This window comes from Danio rerio, chromosome 8 (assembly GCF_052040795.2).
Source record: "Danio rerio strain M-AB ecotype USA chromosome 8, GRCz13ab, whole genome shotgun sequence".
Taxonomy (NCBI): Eukaryota; Metazoa; Chordata; class Actinopteri; order Cypriniformes; family Danionidae; genus Danio; species Danio rerio.
The window spans coordinates 59,932,955-59,954,045 of NC_141028.1; the positions used below are offsets into that span (position 1 = coordinate 59,932,955).

Genomic DNA, 21,091 nt, shown 5'->3' on the forward strand with positions numbered 1-21,091 from the left:
ACATTTCTGCAGCTCTGAAAGTTCCAATGAGCACAGCGGCCTCCATCATCCGTAAGTGGAAGATGTTGAACCACCAGGACTCTTCCTTGAGCTGGCCGGACATCTAAGCTAAGTGATCGGGGGAGACGGGTCTTAGTCAGGGAGGTGATCAATAACCCGATGGTCACTCTGTCTGAGCTCCAGCGTTCTTCTGTGGAGAGAGGAGAACCTTACAGAAGGACAACCATCTGTGCAGCAATCCACCAATCAGGCCTGTGTGGTAGAGTGGCCAGACGCAAGACACTCCCCGCCTTAAATTTGGCATCTGAAGGAGTCTCAGACCATAAGAAACTAAATTCTCTGCTCTGATGAGACTAAACTTGAACTCTTTGGAGTGAACGCCAGGCGTTACGTTTGGAGAAAAGCAGGCAGCGCTCATCACCAGGCTAACAGCATCCCTACAGTGAAGCATGGTGGTGTTGGCATCATGCTGTTGGGATGTTCTTCAGCAGCAGGAACTGGAAGACTAGTCAATGACACAAAGCACACCACCAAAATATCAATGCAGTGGCTTCACAACAACTCGGTGAATGTCCTGTAGTGGCCCAGCTAGAGCCCAGACCTAAATCCTATTGAACATCTCTAGAGAGATCTGAAAATGGCTGTACACCACCGCTTTCCATCCAACCTGATAGAGCTTGAGAGGAACTGCAATAAGGAATGGGATTCCCAAAGACAGGTGTGCCAAGCTTGTGGCATCATATTCAAAAGAACTTGAGGCTGTAATCGCTGCCAAAGGTGCATCAACTAAGTATTGAGCAAAGTTTGTAAATATTGATGTTTGTTCACATTGTCATTATGGGGGATTGTGTGTAGAATGTTGAGGAAATAAATAAATTTAATCCATTTTTAAAAAGGCTGTAACATAAAGAATGTGGAAAAAGTGACACGCTATGAATACTTTCCGGATGCACTGTACTTAGTAATAGTTTATCAAATAGGACTAAATTGTTATTAACAATAAAGTTGACACATTTGCCAACCGGGAAAATCAGCAACATTGAAGAATGCATGATTATATGCTGTCATGGCTTTGCAATCAATAAATGTAATTATAATGGAAGTCAATGGGGCTAAAACAGTCCCCAACATAACGAAAGGGTAGTCAATTTGCCCACCGTGTATTTTTGAGTTTTATTTTTTAATTTTCAAAGCATACTTCCAAAATATGTGTCAAAATAAGATTTGTCAGCAAAAATCATTCCATTTGCTGAAACACAGAGAAGGTTGTGGCCTAAAAACACCCCAGAGTGGATGAAAACATCCCCAACAGCAGCACACAAAGGCTAAACCATACTTGAGCGTCTGATATGAATGTGAATTCACTTCCAGTTGCAGGACTAGTGAATTTCAATGGCCGATTCTCCAGATGAAGTACCTTCAACATCAGCTCAGCGGCCCACACTGATATTGCACACTTTACAGCTGGGGTCTTTCTTAGCGTTAGCAGTGGAGAGACTCATGAGCTGGTGCCGGCCACTAATCTGAGCAAGGCTTCCCTCCTCCAGAAGCAAAGGCTCGGTGAACAACACCTCCAAAATCACATCGCTTGCATGACTGAATAGCGGAGCATCTCCATCTGTGTAGGTCAGGAAGTTATTGGTCGCCAGGTCTAGTCGTGGCAGGCGGCTCTTGCAAAAATGATCCCCCTCCGATCCAGCAGGGGCCAGCACCAGCACCACGTAATGGTAGGCCGTGTACATGCAGTAGAAGTCGGCGAAGTAGAGGTTCGTGCTGGGGTTCAGGAGGCGCTCGGCTGGGATCTGGAAGCGCAGAGGGCCGTATGGAGAGTCTCTGGGTGGAAGGCCGGTGTCGAATTCGGTGTTGCAGCTGAGGAAGACGCCGCGGAGCTTTCCGTTGATGGGGGAGCCGTGACTGCCGCTGGTGTCTTTGAAGGATGGGAGCATCGCACCGCCACACTCTGATCTGTGCATGAGAGATGAAGACACAATCAATAATCTGCCCTTTTGTACTCAATCGCCCACAAGCTTGTAAACAAAAAGTGGCTGTCAGTTCTGGTGGAGATTCACCATCAAGACCAAGCTGTGGATTACTTCAGAAGAGCTGCGCGATCTGATGATCATTATCCAGAGGATGATCATGTGTAACACTGCCATAATTGAGGTTGGTGTCGTGATCTCGTTCCTTTCGGGTGTGCATGCGCATTAGCTCGGGCACCTAAAATCTTGTTTGATTCGAATGTTCAGAAACTAAACTAAAGACATGGTTTAATTTTATTGGTGATTCCAAATATGTAATGTAATCGTGAGCTTGGCTAGGAGTTTCGGAGAATTTGATGTTTCCCCATTCAGACAGAATGCCTGAGCATACCGCCTGAGAGATGTTTCAACGATGGCCGCCAGGTAAATTGACTTCCCTTAAAGGGTTTTTCAAAAACAATACTCAGATCGCGTATGAATGTGGGCCACTTTTGGCAGTTATGCTGGTAGTCTCCCTTCGGCCCAGACAAAATGAAAGTGAGCCTGGAGTGGCCCACCTGTACAATAGCAAAGGAGGGCCAAAGATTCAAGTTCATTTATGAGCCACTTAAGGCAATGATTTGGCACTTATGGCAGAATGTAATCTGAATGTGAGTCTAATGTGGCCCATGTGGAGAATGATAAACTTGGTATAAATGACGGAGGACAAATGTGGGCCACAGTTGGCAAAATAGTGGCATAGTCATTTAAGGGTAATCAGGGTCTAAACCTAAAGTCGGTCACATGTGTAGATGCAAATGTGGCCCAGTTATCTTTAGGCTATTGCGGCTGTGAGCATAATGTGGCCCAGAGGATATATGGCAAATGTGGCCCAGTTATCTTAGGACATATGTGGGCCACTTTTGGCAAATATTCGGCACAGTTAGCTATGGCTAATGTGGATTTGAGCCTATAGTGGCCCAGAGAAGATATGGAAAATGTGGCCCAGTTATCTTAAAACATATCGACAACAGAGACTAAAGTCAACATCATGGAGAAAAGTGTTTGCTTTAGTTGGGCTCATAGCACTGAACCTCTTATTATAAATGTTCTTTTCAAGAACTTTGCTTGAAAAGTTTGTTCATTACAGCAAACAAAATGAAGTGAGGCACAACCTGTGATGAAATAATATAATTCACTGATGTTTACCAATGTTTAATTCATTATTAGAAGTAATAGGCTAGATCTGGGCCAGAATAAAAGCAAACTGGCCCAGAATAGGGTCAGTTCTGGTTCATTTGGTTGATCTGGCTGATATGTGGTATTGCTTTGGGTCATTTGTGACCCAGATCTGACAAACAGGAGCGGACCACCCTAGAGCCATCATTCCATTCAGTATGTGGTCCAGATGTAAGTGTCTGTTGTGGGCCAGAATAAAAGCAAACTGTGGCCCAAAATAGGGTCAGTTCTGGTTCATTTGGTTGAATTCTGGCTGATATGTGATGTTGCTGTGGCTTAATTGTGGCCCAGATCTGGCAAACAAAAGCGGACCACCCAAGTGCCATCATTCCATACGGTATGTGGGCCGGATGTAGGTGCCTGGTGTGGACCGGATTTGAGCCACATGAATTTTGCTAGCTGGGTATGGTATTTCCGAAACACTATTAGTAAATGACTATAGTATTGTTTATGTGTTGAGACTAACCTCACATAGTGGAAGTATTCCGATGTCTGATTGCGGTAGAAGACAGAGAACCTGAGCAGCCTCCCTGCGGCGCCCTGAGCTTTATCCAAGAGCTGCTGGAGATGCTCCATCGCATAATCTGCCCAAAACAACACATTTAAACCATTATTCAAGAGTAAAAGGTGGATCTCAGATGAAAACATTAATGAATAACATCTGGAGTGGTGTACGTTACTGCACTGTGCTCAATATACTGACACTGAGGGCCTACTCACACTATGCTTTCTGAATCGTGTCCGGGCGCGATTCCCGGATTGTTTGAGAAGTGTGAGTTCTCTGAATCAGGCTCAGGCACGGTTCAGTTGGCCAGCCCTGGCCCGGTTGGAAGAGGTGTGCCAGAGCGCGGTTCACTTGGGCTTATAATGTGAGTGCAAAGCGTGCCTGATCCCAAAACTGAAGACGAGATGTGAGTTGTGCGTTTGCTTTTTTAAGCAAAAGATATGTTAGATGAATTATTACAGATGAATAAAGTGATAATGTATGTATGAACACAGATGATAACAACAGTTAATTTAAATACTTACCTAATATAAAGCTTAAATTTACATTAGACGTGATAACCATGATTATTCTTCAGACTATATAATCGTACAGCCAAAATCTAATAAAGCCACATTGTACAATGCAGTGATGTTATGTAGTGTCAAAATACAAATATCAACATTTTAATGTAGAATAAGTCAACGTGGGTGTCTTAATGAGCACAAATACAGCATATGGACTCGTATATGCTGTTGTGTCATCACTCATATTGCAAGTTATATCTCTCCGGCCCCCATGACAAACTAATTGAATGGCCCTGCTTTAGATAATTAGTTTGAACTAAAAGCAAACATATTTTTTTGAGTGTGCACAGTGCTCATGAACGAATTTACTATGAAAAATGCTGAAAACCTGTAACCCATGACTTTCATAGTATTTGTGGTTCCTATTATGGAAGTCAATGGTTACAGGTTTTCAGCATTTTTCAAAATATCTTCTTTTGTGCTCAGCAGAAAGTGAACTATGTGGATGATCAGCAAATGATGACCGGATTTTCATTTTTGGGTGAACTACCCCTTTAATTTGAGTTCTGATGATCTCAGGGGCTTGGTGCAACATAATGAGTACAGTGAGAACATTCCACAGGTCGGTCTCCGCTCACCCCCAGTGCAGAACTCCACCACCGGGCTCCATTCAGACACCTGATAGTCTCCGTCGGGCTGTTTTATGGCGATCTGCACCGCCACACAGTACTCAGTTCGAGCACTCAGGAACCAGTGGCCTCTCACAGCCATCGGCAACGGTCCTGCTTTTGCCACTAGTTTAGTGGGGACATCCTGAAAACAAACAAATGCAATCAATTTGGATTTTAAAAATGCATTTGTAAGTGTTGAACTATGATTACTAAATGATTTTGTTTATTATTAGTTGATGTTACAGGCCCGTAGCCAGCCTGGTGAAAGGGGTGGTTCTTTTTACTAAAAATGTAAACTTTTTTTGCAGTTGTTAGCTTTATTTTCTATTTAATTATGATGTTTAATACTCCAATAAGTGGCGTTTTAAGCACTATTTTTTGGCTGGATTAGCTTGTTGTATACTCCAATTTTGATGCACCAAAATATTTCCTAAATATTTATAATAAACAAATATAAAGAAAAGAGCTTCACGATTTTTTTTTCTAGCCTCTCTTGAAAATTCATCTAACAACAGCAACAGTCTAATTTGTATAAACAGCAAAAATCAGTCTTAGGCACTCGAAAAATGTGGAAAAATAATAATAAAAAGCCTTTACTGACATGGCTATTTCCTAAAACTGTGCTCACACGTTTTGAGAACACAACTTCATCAGGGAAACCTGATGTAGCTGCAGTTTTAAGGTACAGTCATGTCAATAAAGGCTTTTTAATATTTTTTCCACATTTTTTGAGTGCCTTGGACTGATTTTGATGTTTATTCTGATGATTCCCTTAGACAAAGAGCACATTATTTAAGCTACCTCTGAAAACTTTTGTTTGATTTTGGACTTTAATAGGCTGCTTTTGGTGCTTCAGACCTTTTTATTGTTCAATAATTGTTCACTCTCTCAAGAATGAGGTTCAAGATTTATAATAAAAGTTAGGCTACTGGTAAAATGTTTTTGTTTTTTTAACAACAGTCGGTCAATAGTGAAAGCTGACTTCACTTTTGTCATATTGTGTGTTTTCTTAAAACCTTCGACGGGTTATTTCCACAATTTATGATGACATGGCAGTAAAAATAGGTCAAATGAGAACATAGCCCTGCTGAAAAATACAGCTTAAACCAGCCTAGGCTGGTTGGCTGGTTTTAGCTGGTCAGCTAATACCAGCTTTACTAGCTTAGCCTGGCTGGGAGCCCAGCCAAAACCAGCTATGTCCAGCTTAAACCAGGCTGGTTAAGCTGGTTTTAGCTGGTCATTTTCCAGCCTGACCAGCTAAGACCAGGCTGGAAATGGCTTGAAACCAACCTGGAAATGGCCAAAACTCCTCTAAAACCAGCCTGGTCGACCAGCTAAAACCAGCCAACCAGCCTAGGCTGGTTTAAGCTGGTTCTTTCAGCAGGGAGTAGCAAAAATTTTAGACCAATGGCAAATTCTGGACCTTTATCAGTAGGGAGGTAGTTCTTTCGAACCACCCGAACCCCCCTGGCTACGGGCCTGTGTTAACTAACATTAACTAATGAAATCGTCTAGTGTTTTGATATTAGTAGCCAAGTTCAGCTTTTACAGTCATTTAGATCTAATATTCTGATCAAATTCACCAATTTAAAAATATCTGAAGTGCTCAGCTCTGTCCATCCTAATTCCTTTAAAAATGCACAGTAGTGTGAAAATGAGCTTGGTTATGAGTCAGCATGTTTTAAATAGCACGCTGAGAATAAGAGGTGCAGAAACCGCAGTCGTATGGTCCAGAAGTGACTGAAACGTTTGTCCTCCTGCGCCAGCAGAGCTGTAACTCACACACAGCTGAACCTGTCAAGATGACGGAGACAAAGCTGAGCTGAGGAGACACTCTCGCTTAGCCATCTTTACCGTTTAACTCATTTAGGTTTTATTTATTTATTTATTTAGTTGCTGAATGAACCGCCAACTTATCCAGCACATGTTTAACACAGTGGATGCCCTTCCAGCTGCAACCCATCACTGGAAAACACCCATACACACTTATGCACACAAATACACTAAGGATAATTTAGCTTACCCAATTCCCCTATAGCGCATGTGTTTGGGCTGTGGGGGAAATCGGAGCACCCGGAGAAAACCCACACCAATACAGGGAGAACATGCAAACTCCACACAGAAATGCCAACTGACCTAGCCAAGACTTAAACCAGCAACCTTCTTTCTAAGAGACAATGGTGCGCCACTATGACACCTTATAATCCCTAATCTGAGGTCTAAAATGATTGATTTTCTGACAGATTTTCTCAAAACATAAGCATTATTTGCTTCAGTTCTTGCGTTTTGTTGTCGAAATACACAGCGATCCTGTAAAATATTGCCTTTATTATCTCAAGAACCATTGTACTCGCATATATGAGAGAGATTTTAAGAAAAAAAAAATAAGCGTAAAGCCTTTAAATTTCATAGTCTCTGGGAAGCGATCGCTGGTTATGTGACATAAAGTTACTAAATCCAATGAATATTTTTTATAATGTACACTAATGTTGAATCAAACATTGACAAACCCAACAAATTCATCCAACGGATTTAGTTTATTTGAATTTAAGGGTGCTTTCACATCTGTAGTTCGCTTCATTTGGTCCGCACCAATGTTAGTAAATGATACATTGTTGCATTTTCTGCCGTCTTTGGGTCGCTTTCACACCACACTGCGGAAAAATCCAGCTTAAACCAGCCTAGGCTGGTTGGCTGGTTTTAGCTGGTTGATCAGCCTGGTTTTAGAGGGGTTTTGGCCATTTCCAGGCTGGTTTCCAGCCATTTCCAGCCTGGTCTTAGCTGGTCAAGCTGGAAAATGACCAGCCTAATCCAGCTAAAACCAGCTTGACCAGCCTGGATTAAGCTGGATATAGCTGGTTTTGGCTGGACTCCCAGCTTGGCTAGGCTGGTCAAGCTGGTTTTAGCTGGTCATCTTTCAGTCTGACCAGCTAAGACCAGGCTGGAAATAGCTGGAAACCAGACTGGAAGTGGCCAAAACCCCTCTAAAACCAGCCTGGTCGACCAGCTAAAACCAGCCAACCAGCCTAGGCTGGTTTAAGCAGGATTTTTTAGCAGGGCACACTGCTGGCTTTGGTCCGAACCAGTTGAAACGAACCAAAATGCAGTCATCTGACAAAATCCACATCTCTCATTGGCCAGATGTTGTTGAACATAGTTCCTAAACTGCTTATTGATTGGTCAGAATTCACGTATGGGAAAATGCCAATGAACTCCCACAAGTAAACAAAACTGGCAGACACAAAATGTTGCTTTTTACTATGAAGGGACGACTGCGCTGACTGATTGTATCCCTGCTTTAGACAAACTCTACATTTCGAGAATGAGCCGCGGCTGGAAAACAGTGTTTAATGCATCGCTCGTCACTTCAGGAGGAGGCGTGAATTAATTTAGCTAAACTGCGACATGCTCATCTTGCGGAAATATTACCAACGATCCATCAGGTAATGTTTTCCTCTCCAGGGGCGGACTGGCCATCTGGCAATTCTGGCCAATGCCAGAAGGGCCGGACCAATTTTTAAATGTGGCCCGGTCAGTTTTTTTTAAATATGTATTGTTTTTAAGTGCAGACAGCTTTTATCTCTTGCTAGATGTGATATTATGATGATGATAATAAAAATAATAATAATAAATGTTAAGCATTTGGTCCAATCGGCAACTGCCGCCTGGTTTCAAGATGGGTCGACCCAATCCAAGGTTACCCGGACATAATCAAAACCTGGCTAGAATGTTACAGTATAGTATAGTATAGTATAGTATAGTATAGTATAGTGAATGTGTGTGTCTGTGGGTGGGGCTGTGTCGGTGGGGTAATGTGGGCTGAATTTTTATCCCAGTGCGTCCCTGCCCCTCTCTCTCTCTGTTGGTAAAGCGCTGTCAACAAATATTTTTCCTCCATATCCCATAATGCACATCGCATCAGCCTACAGCAGCTGGATTAGTCCAAAAAGGCGCAGTACTTTTTGCGGTTGGACCTGTTTTAGCACAGATCATATTCTCACCACAAACGAACCACTCCAGGGTTTGTTTGAAAGCGTACCGAGACCACCACTTCACGCAGGTCTCGGTACACCTATTTGGTCCGCCTTTGGTGCGCACTCGAGTACAACTGCTGCATTCTCACCTGCCCAAACCAACCGCACCAAGGGGGAAAACCAACTCTAGTGCAATTCAACCCAACTAAACAGGGAAGGTGTGAAAGCACCCTAAATAACACTTTTTACCCCAATGGTTGGGTTTATCCATAAAAATCCAGCATTTTTCAGAGTGTATGCTTTAGTAAGGATAGTTTTCGGCTTGTGATCTTAGAGTGTGTATTCGGGAGGAAGTGTGTCCTGGTGAGTCATGATCCGCTCGCGGCCGTTTTGCTGGAGTTTTTCCAGCTTCAGTATTAGATGTGACGTGAGCATCACGGAGGGCCTGAAGGCTCTGTTCAGCTCCTGGCCTGTCAGATGTGCTCATTACCAACACACCTACAGCCACCTCTCACCCTGCATTACTGTACACCATCTGCCTCCACACCTGCCCTTCATTCGCCCTTCACAAAAAGCAGGGATGCCCAGAAGTACGCCACGAACACAAATAAAATTATGATTGAAAGATTTTGCATCAATCTGACACACTTTTTTGATGGTTAAAGGTGCAGTATTTTAAGTGTGACACCCAGTGGTTGGACTAGGTATTGCACTCCTGGTTCAAAACAAACGCAGGTGCAGGTTGCCAGATTGAGGACATCAACAGCGATGTGCCTGACTATCAAGCCTAAAGGCTGATTTAATTAAGTCGTGTACTAAATTAAAGCATTGTCACGTGATAGACGAAATATTTTCCATAATAAAAGGAGTTTTTGTAAAGTAGCACATGACAACTAGACAGTAAAGTTCGTCGAGACAAACTTTAAGGCTGGCTTGACAAAGCCTGTTGGTAATAGTTTATTTAGTTTAAGAACAGTTTGAAAAAGTATAAATAGCATGTTACTAGAATGATTCTAGCATGAATTAGCATGTTATTAGCATGAATCTAGTCTGAATTAGCATGTTACTAGCATGATTCCAGCAAGAATTAGCATGTTATTAGCATGATTCTAGTATGAATTAGCATGTTATTAGCATGATTCTAGTATGAATTAGTTTGTTACTAGCATGATTCTAGCATGAATTAGCATGTTACTAGCATGATTCCAGTAGGAATTAGCATGCTATTAGCATGATTCTAGCAAGAATTAGCATGTTATTAGCATGATTCCAGTATGAATTAGCATGGTATTAGCATGATTCTAGTATGAATTAGCATGTTATTAGCATGATTCTAGTATGAATTAGTTTGTTACTAGCATGATTCTAGCATGAATTAGCATGTTATTAGCATGAATCTAGTCTGAATTAGCATGTTACTAGCATGATTCAGCATGTTATTAGCATGATTTTAGTATGAATTAGCATGTTACTAGCATTATTCTAGTATGAATTAGCATGTTATTAGCATGATTCTAGCATGAATTAGCATGTTATTAGCATGTTTCCAGTATGAATTAGCATGTCATTAGCATGATTAGCATATAAGTAGCATGTTGCAAGCATGATTGGCATGTCATTAGCATGTTAGAATTATTAGCATTTTATTGCACAGCTAATTACAGCCTATAGGAGAGTTGCTAGGGTGCAGTATGTGGTAGTTAGGGGTGTGGCTAGAAAGTTAAAAGCTCATCAGTTATTGGTAGTTTGGTAGTCGGAGTTAAATGAGCTCAGCCATTAGTCTGTAGGACAGTCTGATGCAGAGTTATGAGCTCATAAAGTTTAATCCCATGTTAAGTCAATGAGAGTCTTTTGAATGGAAGTCTACGGGACAGTCTCTAGGGTCCAAAAGTGGTTGCTAGGGCGTGGCTAGAAAGTTTAAAGGTGATCAGTTATTGGCAGCTTGATAGTCTGAGTTAAATGAGCTCAGTTAGAGTTCTGTGAGACAGTCTGACGCAGAGTTACAAGGTCACAAAGTTTGGTCCAATGTTAAGTCTACGGGATTTTTCCGACAGTCCCAGGATGTTTTTCGGAAAACCGTAAGTCGGATCAGTCTGAGGAGATATAGCAACCCGAGTCAGAATAGTTTGGAGGTCTGGTGTGAGTTTGGTGGTCATAGCTCGAAAGCTCTAGGAGGAGATAGATTAAAATTTTTAGTCTCAGAAGAAAAATAATAATAAGTTTAAATAGCATTTCAGTAGTCTGGCTTTGACAAGCCAGCCTAATAATCTTAATGTGTCTTAAGGAACTGCTGTTTTGTTGTTGCGTCAATATGGAGAGTGTCAAAATAAAAGTCTTTATGGCGATATCTAATCAATACATCCTCTCAATAGTCATCTGATGGATTTATTGATCCATACTACTGATGTATAGTCGCACCAGTACTGACCCTGTGCTTGAAGCGGTTTTGTTCACTGCCCTCTTTCCGGCTCAGATCGATGAAGTAGTGTGTGATGCGAGCCGACTCGTCCCGGTTCATTTCCCAGGTGATCCGGAAAGAGTCGCAGGTCACGTCGCTGATCTGGATGTTACAGGGTGTGGAGAGCAGCTCCATCTCAGCCATTACCTGCAGAAAACACAATGAGGGACGTGTGAATAAGAGGAAAAAACAACCCGCTGACGTCTAATCAAGCTGTGAATGGAGGATTCTTCAGTTGGAGAACACTGATATCACTCTACACATGTTTGTTAGTGAAGCCCTGTGTTTGATTTATCTGTCCTGCGACCTCTGACCCCTCAGTAAAGTGAATTCAAGCCATCTCTAATCTGTCCTTGTGCTCAGAGAAACGGCCATAACAGTGAATGAGGGTGTCTCTGTGTGTGTGTGTGTGTGTGTGTGTGTGTGTGTGTGTGTGTGTGATTTATGAGCTCCTTTCTCTCTCGTTCCCCTTTTCACTGCCCTCACATTACTCACAGCCACAGTGGAGAATAATAAATTGTATGCCCAGTATATTGAGTTTGGACACACTTCACTGTACCTGCAGCCAAAGGGATACGTGCACTTTGATATATTTGGAACAGCAACATTTGTATTTAGTGTATATTTTTAATTGAACTAATATGTGGTTCTTTAAAAAGGGACGTGATCAAGATTAATATTGGGTGATGCGGTGGCGCAGTGGGCAAAAGGTCACAACAAGAAGGTCACTGGTTCGAGCCTCGGTTGGGTCAGTTGGCATTTCTGTGTGGAGTTTGCATGTTCTCATCCTGTGTTGCCGTGGGCTTCCTCTGGGTGCTCCGGTTTCCCCCACAGTCCAAAGAGATGTGCTATAGGGGAATTGGTTAAGCTAATTTGTCTGTAGCATATGTGTGTGATTGAGTGTGTATGGATGTTTTTCAGTAATGGGTTGCAGCTGGAAGGGGCATCCGCTGCGTAAAACATATTTTGGATAAGTTGGCGGTTCATTCCACTGTGGCGACCCCAGATTAATAAAGGGACTAAGCCGAAAAGAAATTGAATGAATGAATAAATTAATTATAATATATAAATACACACACACACACACACACACACACACACACACACACACATATATATATATATATATATATATATATATATATATATATATATATATTCATATATATATTATGTATTAGAATTAAACATATGACGTTTTTTTTAGAGAATAATATGTCCAGTGCAATATATTAAAATGTATTTGTCTATGTTTAGTGCATATTAAAGTAGTCTGCATTCTGTTCATAATGCACTCCCACTCTTTCATGTCATATGTGCAACCAACATCAATATTACGCAGTAGCCTATAGATGCAATACCTCTTTGGGACAATATCCTTTTACTATCTTATTTTATTCTTAATTGTATATTCAAAATGCAAATGTAACAATTTAATTTGCATAATAACTTATTTTAAATTGGTATTGTGATAAATATTACTGTCTGGGCTTTCACTGCCTTTCTCTTTCATCATGTGTTCAATTCGTTTTCCTTGTGTTTTTTTATTATACATAACTTCCTTTGTAAACTAATTAGTTTTCTTTGCATATATGGATTTAGTTGTTACCAACATCTGGGGACAATTTCATGTCAACAGCACCTTCATAAATATGTTTTCTGAGGAAAATGGGGCACGTTCAATACTTATTTCCCCTGCTGTATTTAATCAATCATAAGTACAAAGTAAAAACGTGTGTTTACACATTAAGTACATTGTAACGAACAAATAATTTCAGTGTATGCACATATCAGTTAAAGCCATATTATTTAAAGTGTGACCTGTATTTCTTAGTTTATACACGTCTTATTTTTAAGTTTCCATATACTTGTAGGGGTCAAATACAGTTGAAGTCAGAATTATTAGCCCCTCTTTGAATTTCTTTTCTTTTTAAAATTATTTTTAAATGATGTTTAACAGAGCAAGGAAATATTCACAGTATGTCTGATAATATTTTTTCTTCTGGAGAAAGTCTTATTTGTTTTATTTCTGATAGAATAAAAGCAGTTGTTAATTTTTTAAACACCATTTTAAGGACAATATTATTAGCCCCTTTAAGCTATATATTTTTTCAGTGGTCATAAATACAAACCATAATTATACAATAGCTTGCCTAATTATCCTAACCTGCCTAGTTAACCTAATTAACCTAGTTAAGCCTTTAAATGTCACTTTAAGCTGTATAGAAGTGTCTTGAAGAATATCTAGTCAAATATTATTTTCTGTCATCATGACAAAGATAAAATAAATCAGTTATTAGAAATGAGTTATTAAAACTATTATGATTAGAAATGTGTTGAAGAAATCTGCTCTCTGTTAAACAGAAATTGGGGAAAGAAATAAACAGGGGGGCTAATAATTCTGACTTCAACTGTATGTGACACGATTGTGTCCTGTTCTGGGATAAATCCTTCATATGCTGAGACAGCGCAGTGCCAACAGTAGACTGGCATCGAAAAACGCTGTGTGTGTGTGTGTGTGTGTGTGTGTGTTTGCCAGAAAATGAGAATATGCTTTACAGCAAGTACTTCACACATGACTGCTCTGGCTCTGACAGATGGCATCCCTTGCGGAAAACAACTACAATTTAATTAAAGGAGCGCGCACTTCATATAGATATGATACACTTTGATAGAATAAACTGAAGTGTGAAGTGAACGCTGACAAAAAGAAACAGTTCACACACACAAAAAGACAACTCCGTCCAGTGCTTCCCACAGGTTTGAAATATACTTGCGGTGGTGGCCGATTAAAACACACCTTTGACCCACAGCACATAAATAATTAACTATATGTGACAAACCAAACATAATATGATTTTTAAAATTAAAAGTCAGATGAATCAGTATTACAGGTATATTTGGGGGAGAAATGGACGCCGTGTTCTCCGGACAAAAGAAGAAGAGGATCATCCGGACTGTTACCAGCAACAAATCCAAAAGCCAGGCTCTGCCATGGTATGGGGTTGTGTCAGAACTTGCTCTTCTGTGATGCTGCATTAATGCTGAAGAGTACAGAGAGATTTTGGAGTATAATATTCTGCCTTATTTTTCAGGGACTCCCATGCATATTTCAACAAGACAATGCAATACATTCTGCACACATTACAGAGTCCTCCTGCGAAGTAAGAGGATACAGAAACTAGACTGGACTGCCTGCAGCCCTGACCTGTCTCCAATAGAGAATGTGTGGCACATTTTGAAGTGCAAAATATGACAACGAAGACCCTGTACTGTTGCCCACCTTAAAATTTGTTTGCAGGAAGAATGGGACAAAATGACACCTGAAACACTTCATCACTTGCTGTCTTACAGCAACATTACAATGAGGTAAATGCTTTACTGTTTCAACGTATGTGTGTGTGAGTCTGTGTATATGTATGTGTATTTGTGTGTGGGAGTGTGTGTTTGGCCTGAAGTGATCATCTGTTTCGCCTCATGTCGGCATATAGTGTAGCACATTAAGTGAAGATGTCGAGCCTGTGAGTTTTCAGCTCCTCGTTCTGTGCGCGTGTTTGTCTGCAGAAATCACACAGCGCTGAACTGCAGCTCTCTAATACTGCCATGAAAACACACCACTGCTGCCTCTCATTCACTCACAATGTAGGACATCATAAACATCCCACAGGACCCCGCATCAAAGCTGCAAAACTCATACACACACACACACACACAGCACTGCTTCTGACTATTTTAGCAAAGCCTTTGAACATTTTGAACTGAGATTTACTGTAATGTGGCACCATAAAATGCCACAAACAAAAAAGACTAAGAAACAAAAATATTCAGCCTGATCTCATTAGAAAATGTAAGTATTTTACGTTTTGTCAGTTAAGTGGCTAATTCATACGAATTCGTACGAGTTCAGTCGTACAAAGTTGTACGATTTTAAAAAGGAGGCGTGGCACCCAACCACGCCCCTAATCCCAACCGTCATTGGGTGATGAGCAAATCGTACTAAATTGTACGAATTAGATTGAACGAATTCATACAAATTAGCCACTAAATCAAAATGTTTCGTATTGCCGTGAGATTGCGTTGGAATTTTATGTCAGTGCCGACAGTGTAGTCATCAAATGCGACGACATATAGCACCATGGTGCTCACGGTCTTCAGATTTCCCGCGACACCACCCCTTCATTTTTCGTGCGATATATCCCTCCCAGCCCCCACCCCCCTTCAGGTTTCATGCGACATATCCCTCCCAGCCCCCCCCTCACTCTTCAGTTCGAGCGCGACATATTTACCCCCCCCCTTATTCAGTTAGAGCACGACAACAACCCCCCCCCCCCAGCTCTTCAAAAAATTTTATCCTGCACATGACCCTTTGAAGGTGTCTGCACGGGCCTGGCTCACGATGACCTGAGTCTGATTCCAGTTACGTCAACTGCTCTGTCCAAATTAAAGTTGAAACAATTGTTAAAAATAATTATAAGAATAAGAAATAAGAATATCATTAATCCTTTAGTCAAAAGACTTTTGCGTGAAAAATCAAAGTGCCATAATTTGTTTGCATTTTATTAGCAATATTTTACCTTAATATTTTATTAAAACAATTTTTTTCTAGATCTTATTGACATAATTTACCTAGACATTTTTATAATTTTTTATATATATATAAAAATTTATATCTGCACTGGTGGAAGGCTTGCGTTGACTCGAGGCTGCTGGCCGAGTGCCTTAGTGCCCCCCACCAGTGCCATTATACAGCCGTATCGCACTGCTACTTGTGTGATATTGCGTTTACACAACCGTTCAACTGCATATTCGTGTGTATAAAAAGAAAATCAAACACAGAGAGTCTTAAAACCCTTTTGTATTAGGAACTACTTTCTTCCACCATTCATTCACATCTGCAGCTGACGTCAGAACAGTAGAAACTGCTGCTACTTCAAAACGTTACTGTAGAGCTAGTGTTTGAATGATTTTCTAGTGTAATGTCTAAAGTGATGACAAAACAGTTTTTTTTTGCTCACGTTTTAAAATTGTAAGGCTGAACAGCATGAAATGCCATCAGTCTTCAGAGATTTTCCAGTATTTCTCTGTTGCAAAAAAATGCCTCTAAAGTGCATTAAGTTGTCCAACATCAGCAATATTTGTCAAACTGTAGAGTGTTCTCTACTTGTTGCTGTATGTGGGCGGAGTAATACACAAGGGTGAAGGGTGAAGAGGTGGAATGAGTGCGGTTACTGGCAGAATATCACTCAGCTATCAGCCAATCAGATTCAGAACTGTTGTATATATATATATATATATATATATATATATATATATATATATATATATATATATATATATTATAGTAAATGTTTTATTTATTATTCGTTCATTTTTCGTTCATCTCTTTATTCATCAGGGGTCGCAATGAACCGCCAACTATTCCAGCATATGTTTTACACAGCGGATGCCTTTCCAGCTGCAACCCAGTACTGGGAAACACCCATACACACTTATTCCCAAACACACTCATGCCCTACAGCCAAGTTAGTACATCTGTTCACCTATAGCGCATGTGTTTGGACTGTGGGGGAAACCGGAGCACCCAAGAGGGAGAACATGCAAACTCCACACAGAAATGACACCTGACCCAGCCAAGACTCCTTTTTGCTGTAAGGCCACGGTGCTAAACACTGAGCTACCAGGTCATCCCTTCATTAAGATATCACAATGCTAATTTGGGGGGGCCGGCATGTCGGAGTACCCACTCTGATCCCCCGGCTCTGCGTTGGTTGGAGAAATTCCAATTTCAACTAAGACAAAGCATTGCAATTGGCTTAAGATTGTCAATGAAAATTCGGGACATTGCAACCTGCAGAACCTGGCAGTTAAAAAAATTATAATTGATTCTGGGGTATCCCGGACAGGAGTCACAGAGCATGTTTGTTTAAACAGAGACAGAGAGATAGATATGCAACAACAACAAACTATTGTTACAGAAACCCAAAATCACATGCACATTTTAAAATTAGCATCTGACAATAGAAACACCTGAAGCAGCTCTATTTCTGCGCTCTGATGAAACCTCAGTGAGTGTATTCAGTGACCCACATGCACAAAAATAAACATCCAGCACACTTCACTGGGTCAAAACCGACACACATTTGCACATGATTAATGCTCAAACACTGGCACACACACACAGATCCTCACAGTATTAATGAGTTTGTCATGGTTCAGATTTCTCATCTTCAATTGATCTGCAATGCAGCTCTGCTGAGGTCGGTGGCAGTGAAACTATATAAAGAAACTCCACATTTCGCTGGCTGATTCTGGATCTGCGGGAGCATTTTGCATCTCCAAGAAAAACCCTTTAATATTTTTCAAAAACACACACACCTTTTAATAAAACAGCTTTGAATAGTAACACAAATTCTAATAGGCTCTCTCTAAAGATGATGTTTGTGTATGTGTATTTAGGGAGATTTTGTCTTGGACATATTCACTTAAAGACTCCCCATTATATCTAGTTTGACTGTCTCTGCCTTCCTAATTATACATTCAGCTTTAATTATCATGAATTACTTAAGTCTAATTTTCATATTTATTTCCAACCCAGGCTCATTCTGGATATGTACTGCTGTATATATTTCTAGAGAGCGCCAAATACATCCCAGGAGCTACATTTTTTGGGGAATTTTTGTCATCAACACCAGAGGCCGCTGTGTATCCTTTATCAGATCTCAAATTTGTCTAGCGAGTTCTATTCATGGCTGCTGTTCACGCGTAAATCCACCAGAGGCCGTTGTCGACTGACTGGCTGAATGACCGATTGACCTTCCCTAAACCAAACCAATAGTGTTTTCAAAAGCATAGATTGACCAATCCAGAAAAAGAAATGCCCTTGCCTGATTTTTACCATGTTTTTAGATTTTGCCACATTCTCACCCTGTTGTTTCCTTGTTTATTTAAATTTTTGGCTTCTGTTTTTCTCTTTTTCTGCTTATGGAATTGTTTTTTGCTAGACTCGAACCCCATCATTGCATCCCATCAGCTCTTCTCTGTGTCTCAAGTCCGCAGACGTACATCGCCGGACACACCACTGGACAAATTGGTAACGGTGGGAAAGTTGTACATACGAAGGTAAGTGGTCAGCTGGTAAGCATGAAAAGAAATGCCGATTAATCTACTCTCATTCATTTGTGGAAAACGTTACTGCGATTTGCAAATGTATGAATTGTGTTGTAAATTTACGAATTCAATTTGTGTATTTACCAATTGCATTTTGAATTCACAAAATGGATTTGCACATTTATGAATTTTATTAATTGGATTTGCGCATTTATGTGTTGTGTTTCAAATTAACGAATTGGATTTGCCCATTTATGAATTGTGTTTTGAATTTATAAATTGGATTTGCGAATTTATGTTTCGTTTTAAAGTTACAAATTGAATTTGCCCATATATTAATTGCATTTTGAATTACCAAATTAAATTTGCACATTTATGAATTGCGTTTCGAATTTTACAAACTAGATTTGTGCATTTATGAATTGTGTTTTTAATTTTACGAATTGGATTTGCGCATTTATGCATTGCGTTTTAAATTTACGAATTGGATTTGCCCATATGTGAATTGTGTTTTGAATTTACGAATTCAATTTGTGTATTTATGAATTTCATTTTAAATTTACGAATTGGAATTGCCCATTTATGATTTGCATTTTGAATTTATTAATTAAAATTGCACATTTATGAATTACGTTTTGAATTTACAAATTTGATTTGTGTATTTACTAACTGCATTTTGAATTCAGGAATTTAATTTGCACATTTATGAATTGTGTTTTGAATTTACGAATTGGATTTGCCCATTCATGAATTGAGTTTTGAATTTACGAATTTGATTTGTGTATTTATGAATTGCATTTTAATTTACGAATTGGATTTGCGCATTTGTGAACTGCGTTTTTAATTTACAAATTGGATTTGCGCATTTATCATTTGGGTTTGCCAATTATGAATTGTGTTTTAAACTTTCGAATTCAATACCTGTATTTACCATTTGCGTTTTGAATTCACCAATTGGATTTGCGCATTTAAGAATCGTGTTTTGAATTTACGAATTGAATGTGGGCATTTATATATTGTTTCAAATTCCCGAATTGTTTTTGCACATTTATGAATTGTGTTTTTAATTTACAAAATGGATTTGCGCATTTATAAATTGCGTTTGGAATTTACTAATTAAATTTTGTAAATGTGAACTGTGAATGTATTATTTTTAATACTGATCTGGCTCTATACAAACTGACAAAAATGTCAAATAGTTACGTTCCTCGTGAGATCCGGCGCTGTGTTTCTCTCTCTGAATAGTAAAACTCTACAAGTCAGTCCCGACCTGAATCCATTGCGTTTGACAGAAAAACAGCTATCTGAGGAACAGTCTATTATACCACAACAACACATTCTGTAAGCCAAGAGATTTGGAGAACAAATGCATCCACACATTCATGCCCTCTATGACCAACAAAATAACAACAAGGATATGTATGCAGCTATTGAATGAAAATGACAACTGCATCACTGACAAAACATTGAGAAGCATCCTTTAAATATGATGAGCAATGCAAAAAAAAGTGCTTGTTCTATTAATAAAGCAAGTGGTGTATTGTTATGTAATATGTAGATGGATGTTATTGTGAAGTGGGCAATCTAAATTGTTTTATATTATAGTTGTGATTAATAAAAAACAATGCAATCTGTAGAAATTAATTCTTTACAAGAGGCAGGTGAATAATCCAAAGAAGTGCTCGGGTCACATTGTAAGCCGTTTGCATAGAGGAAATAAAACATATTCAAGCACTATCAATTGTTTTTGCATAGTGGCATTATTTGTATCATTATCACAAGGCATTCAGACATTTTACATGCAATTTTATTAATATATTAGTATTATTAATATATATTAATGTTAATATTAATATTATTAATGCAATTGTCATTGTTCATGCAATGATTGTAATATAATTTCTATTATTTCAACTTGTTCTCATTAAGGCAGGAAAACGTATTTTGGTATTTAATGTTAGCTCTACACGTGTTTGAATGGTAAAGCAGAGAGTCGTACCTCAGTGTTCAGCAGTGTCTCTGCTGGAGGAAAACAGTGTTCAGACGATGAGTGAATGAACGCGGCTCTGCGGCTCCGTCTTTTCTCTCCTTCACTGCTGCCAATTCCTTAAATGAGGAGGAAAACTGAGAGCCAAGGATTCTCGCTTCTCTCTCTCTCTCACTCTCTTTCTCTCTCTGTTTTCTACAGCTGGATGCCAAAGGGGAATGAACAGCCATGAGAAAGTGCAGCATCAACCAACCATAAAAGTGATATAAGCTGCCCACTCGTGCCTGATCCAGATCACACACACACGCGTGCGCACACACAGACAATCAAGGAAGACCACGACTCTTGCTCTGACAGACAAATAGGAGTTTCAATTTTACAACTAAACTGCAAATTAAGAGAGATTTCTTTGGGCACAAACAAGCTATGGAAGTGTAACTGCGATCAGTTACAACAAAGCTGATAAAAAAAATTATCAGTTATCAAGCATTGAATCAATACAACTTTAAAATCCTTTATTTTTTTATTGATTTTGACTTGGCTTTGTCTTGTCTTGTCTTGACTTGACTTGACTTGACTTGACTTGACTTGACTTGACTTGACTTGACTTGTGACTTGTGACTTGTGACTTGACTTGACTTGACTTGTGACTTGACTTGACTTGACTTGACTTGACTTGACTTGAC

At 39.7% G+C, this 21,091-nt stretch overlaps 1 protein-coding gene across 1 annotated transcript; it reads right to left on the reverse strand.

Annotated features, from left to right (window-relative positions):
- Window positions 1-1,243: 1,243 nt before the first annotated feature.
- phyhip (phytanoyl-CoA 2-hydroxylase interacting protein) lies at window positions 1,244-20,562 on the reverse strand. The gene is made up of 5 exons (NM_001327968.1): window positions 20,418-20,562; window positions 11,282-11,458; window positions 4,847-5,021; window positions 3,664-3,781; window positions 1,244-1,965 (listed from the first exon to the last, which is right to left on the reverse strand). The coding sequence occupies exons 2-5, from the start codon at window positions 11,453-11,455 to the stop codon at window positions 1,431-1,433; spliced, it is 1,002 nt and encodes a 333-aa protein (NP_001314897.1). The 5' UTR covers window positions 11,456-11,458; window positions 20,418-20,562; the 3' UTR covers window positions 1,244-1,430.
- Window positions 20,563-21,091: the final 529 nt, after the last annotated feature.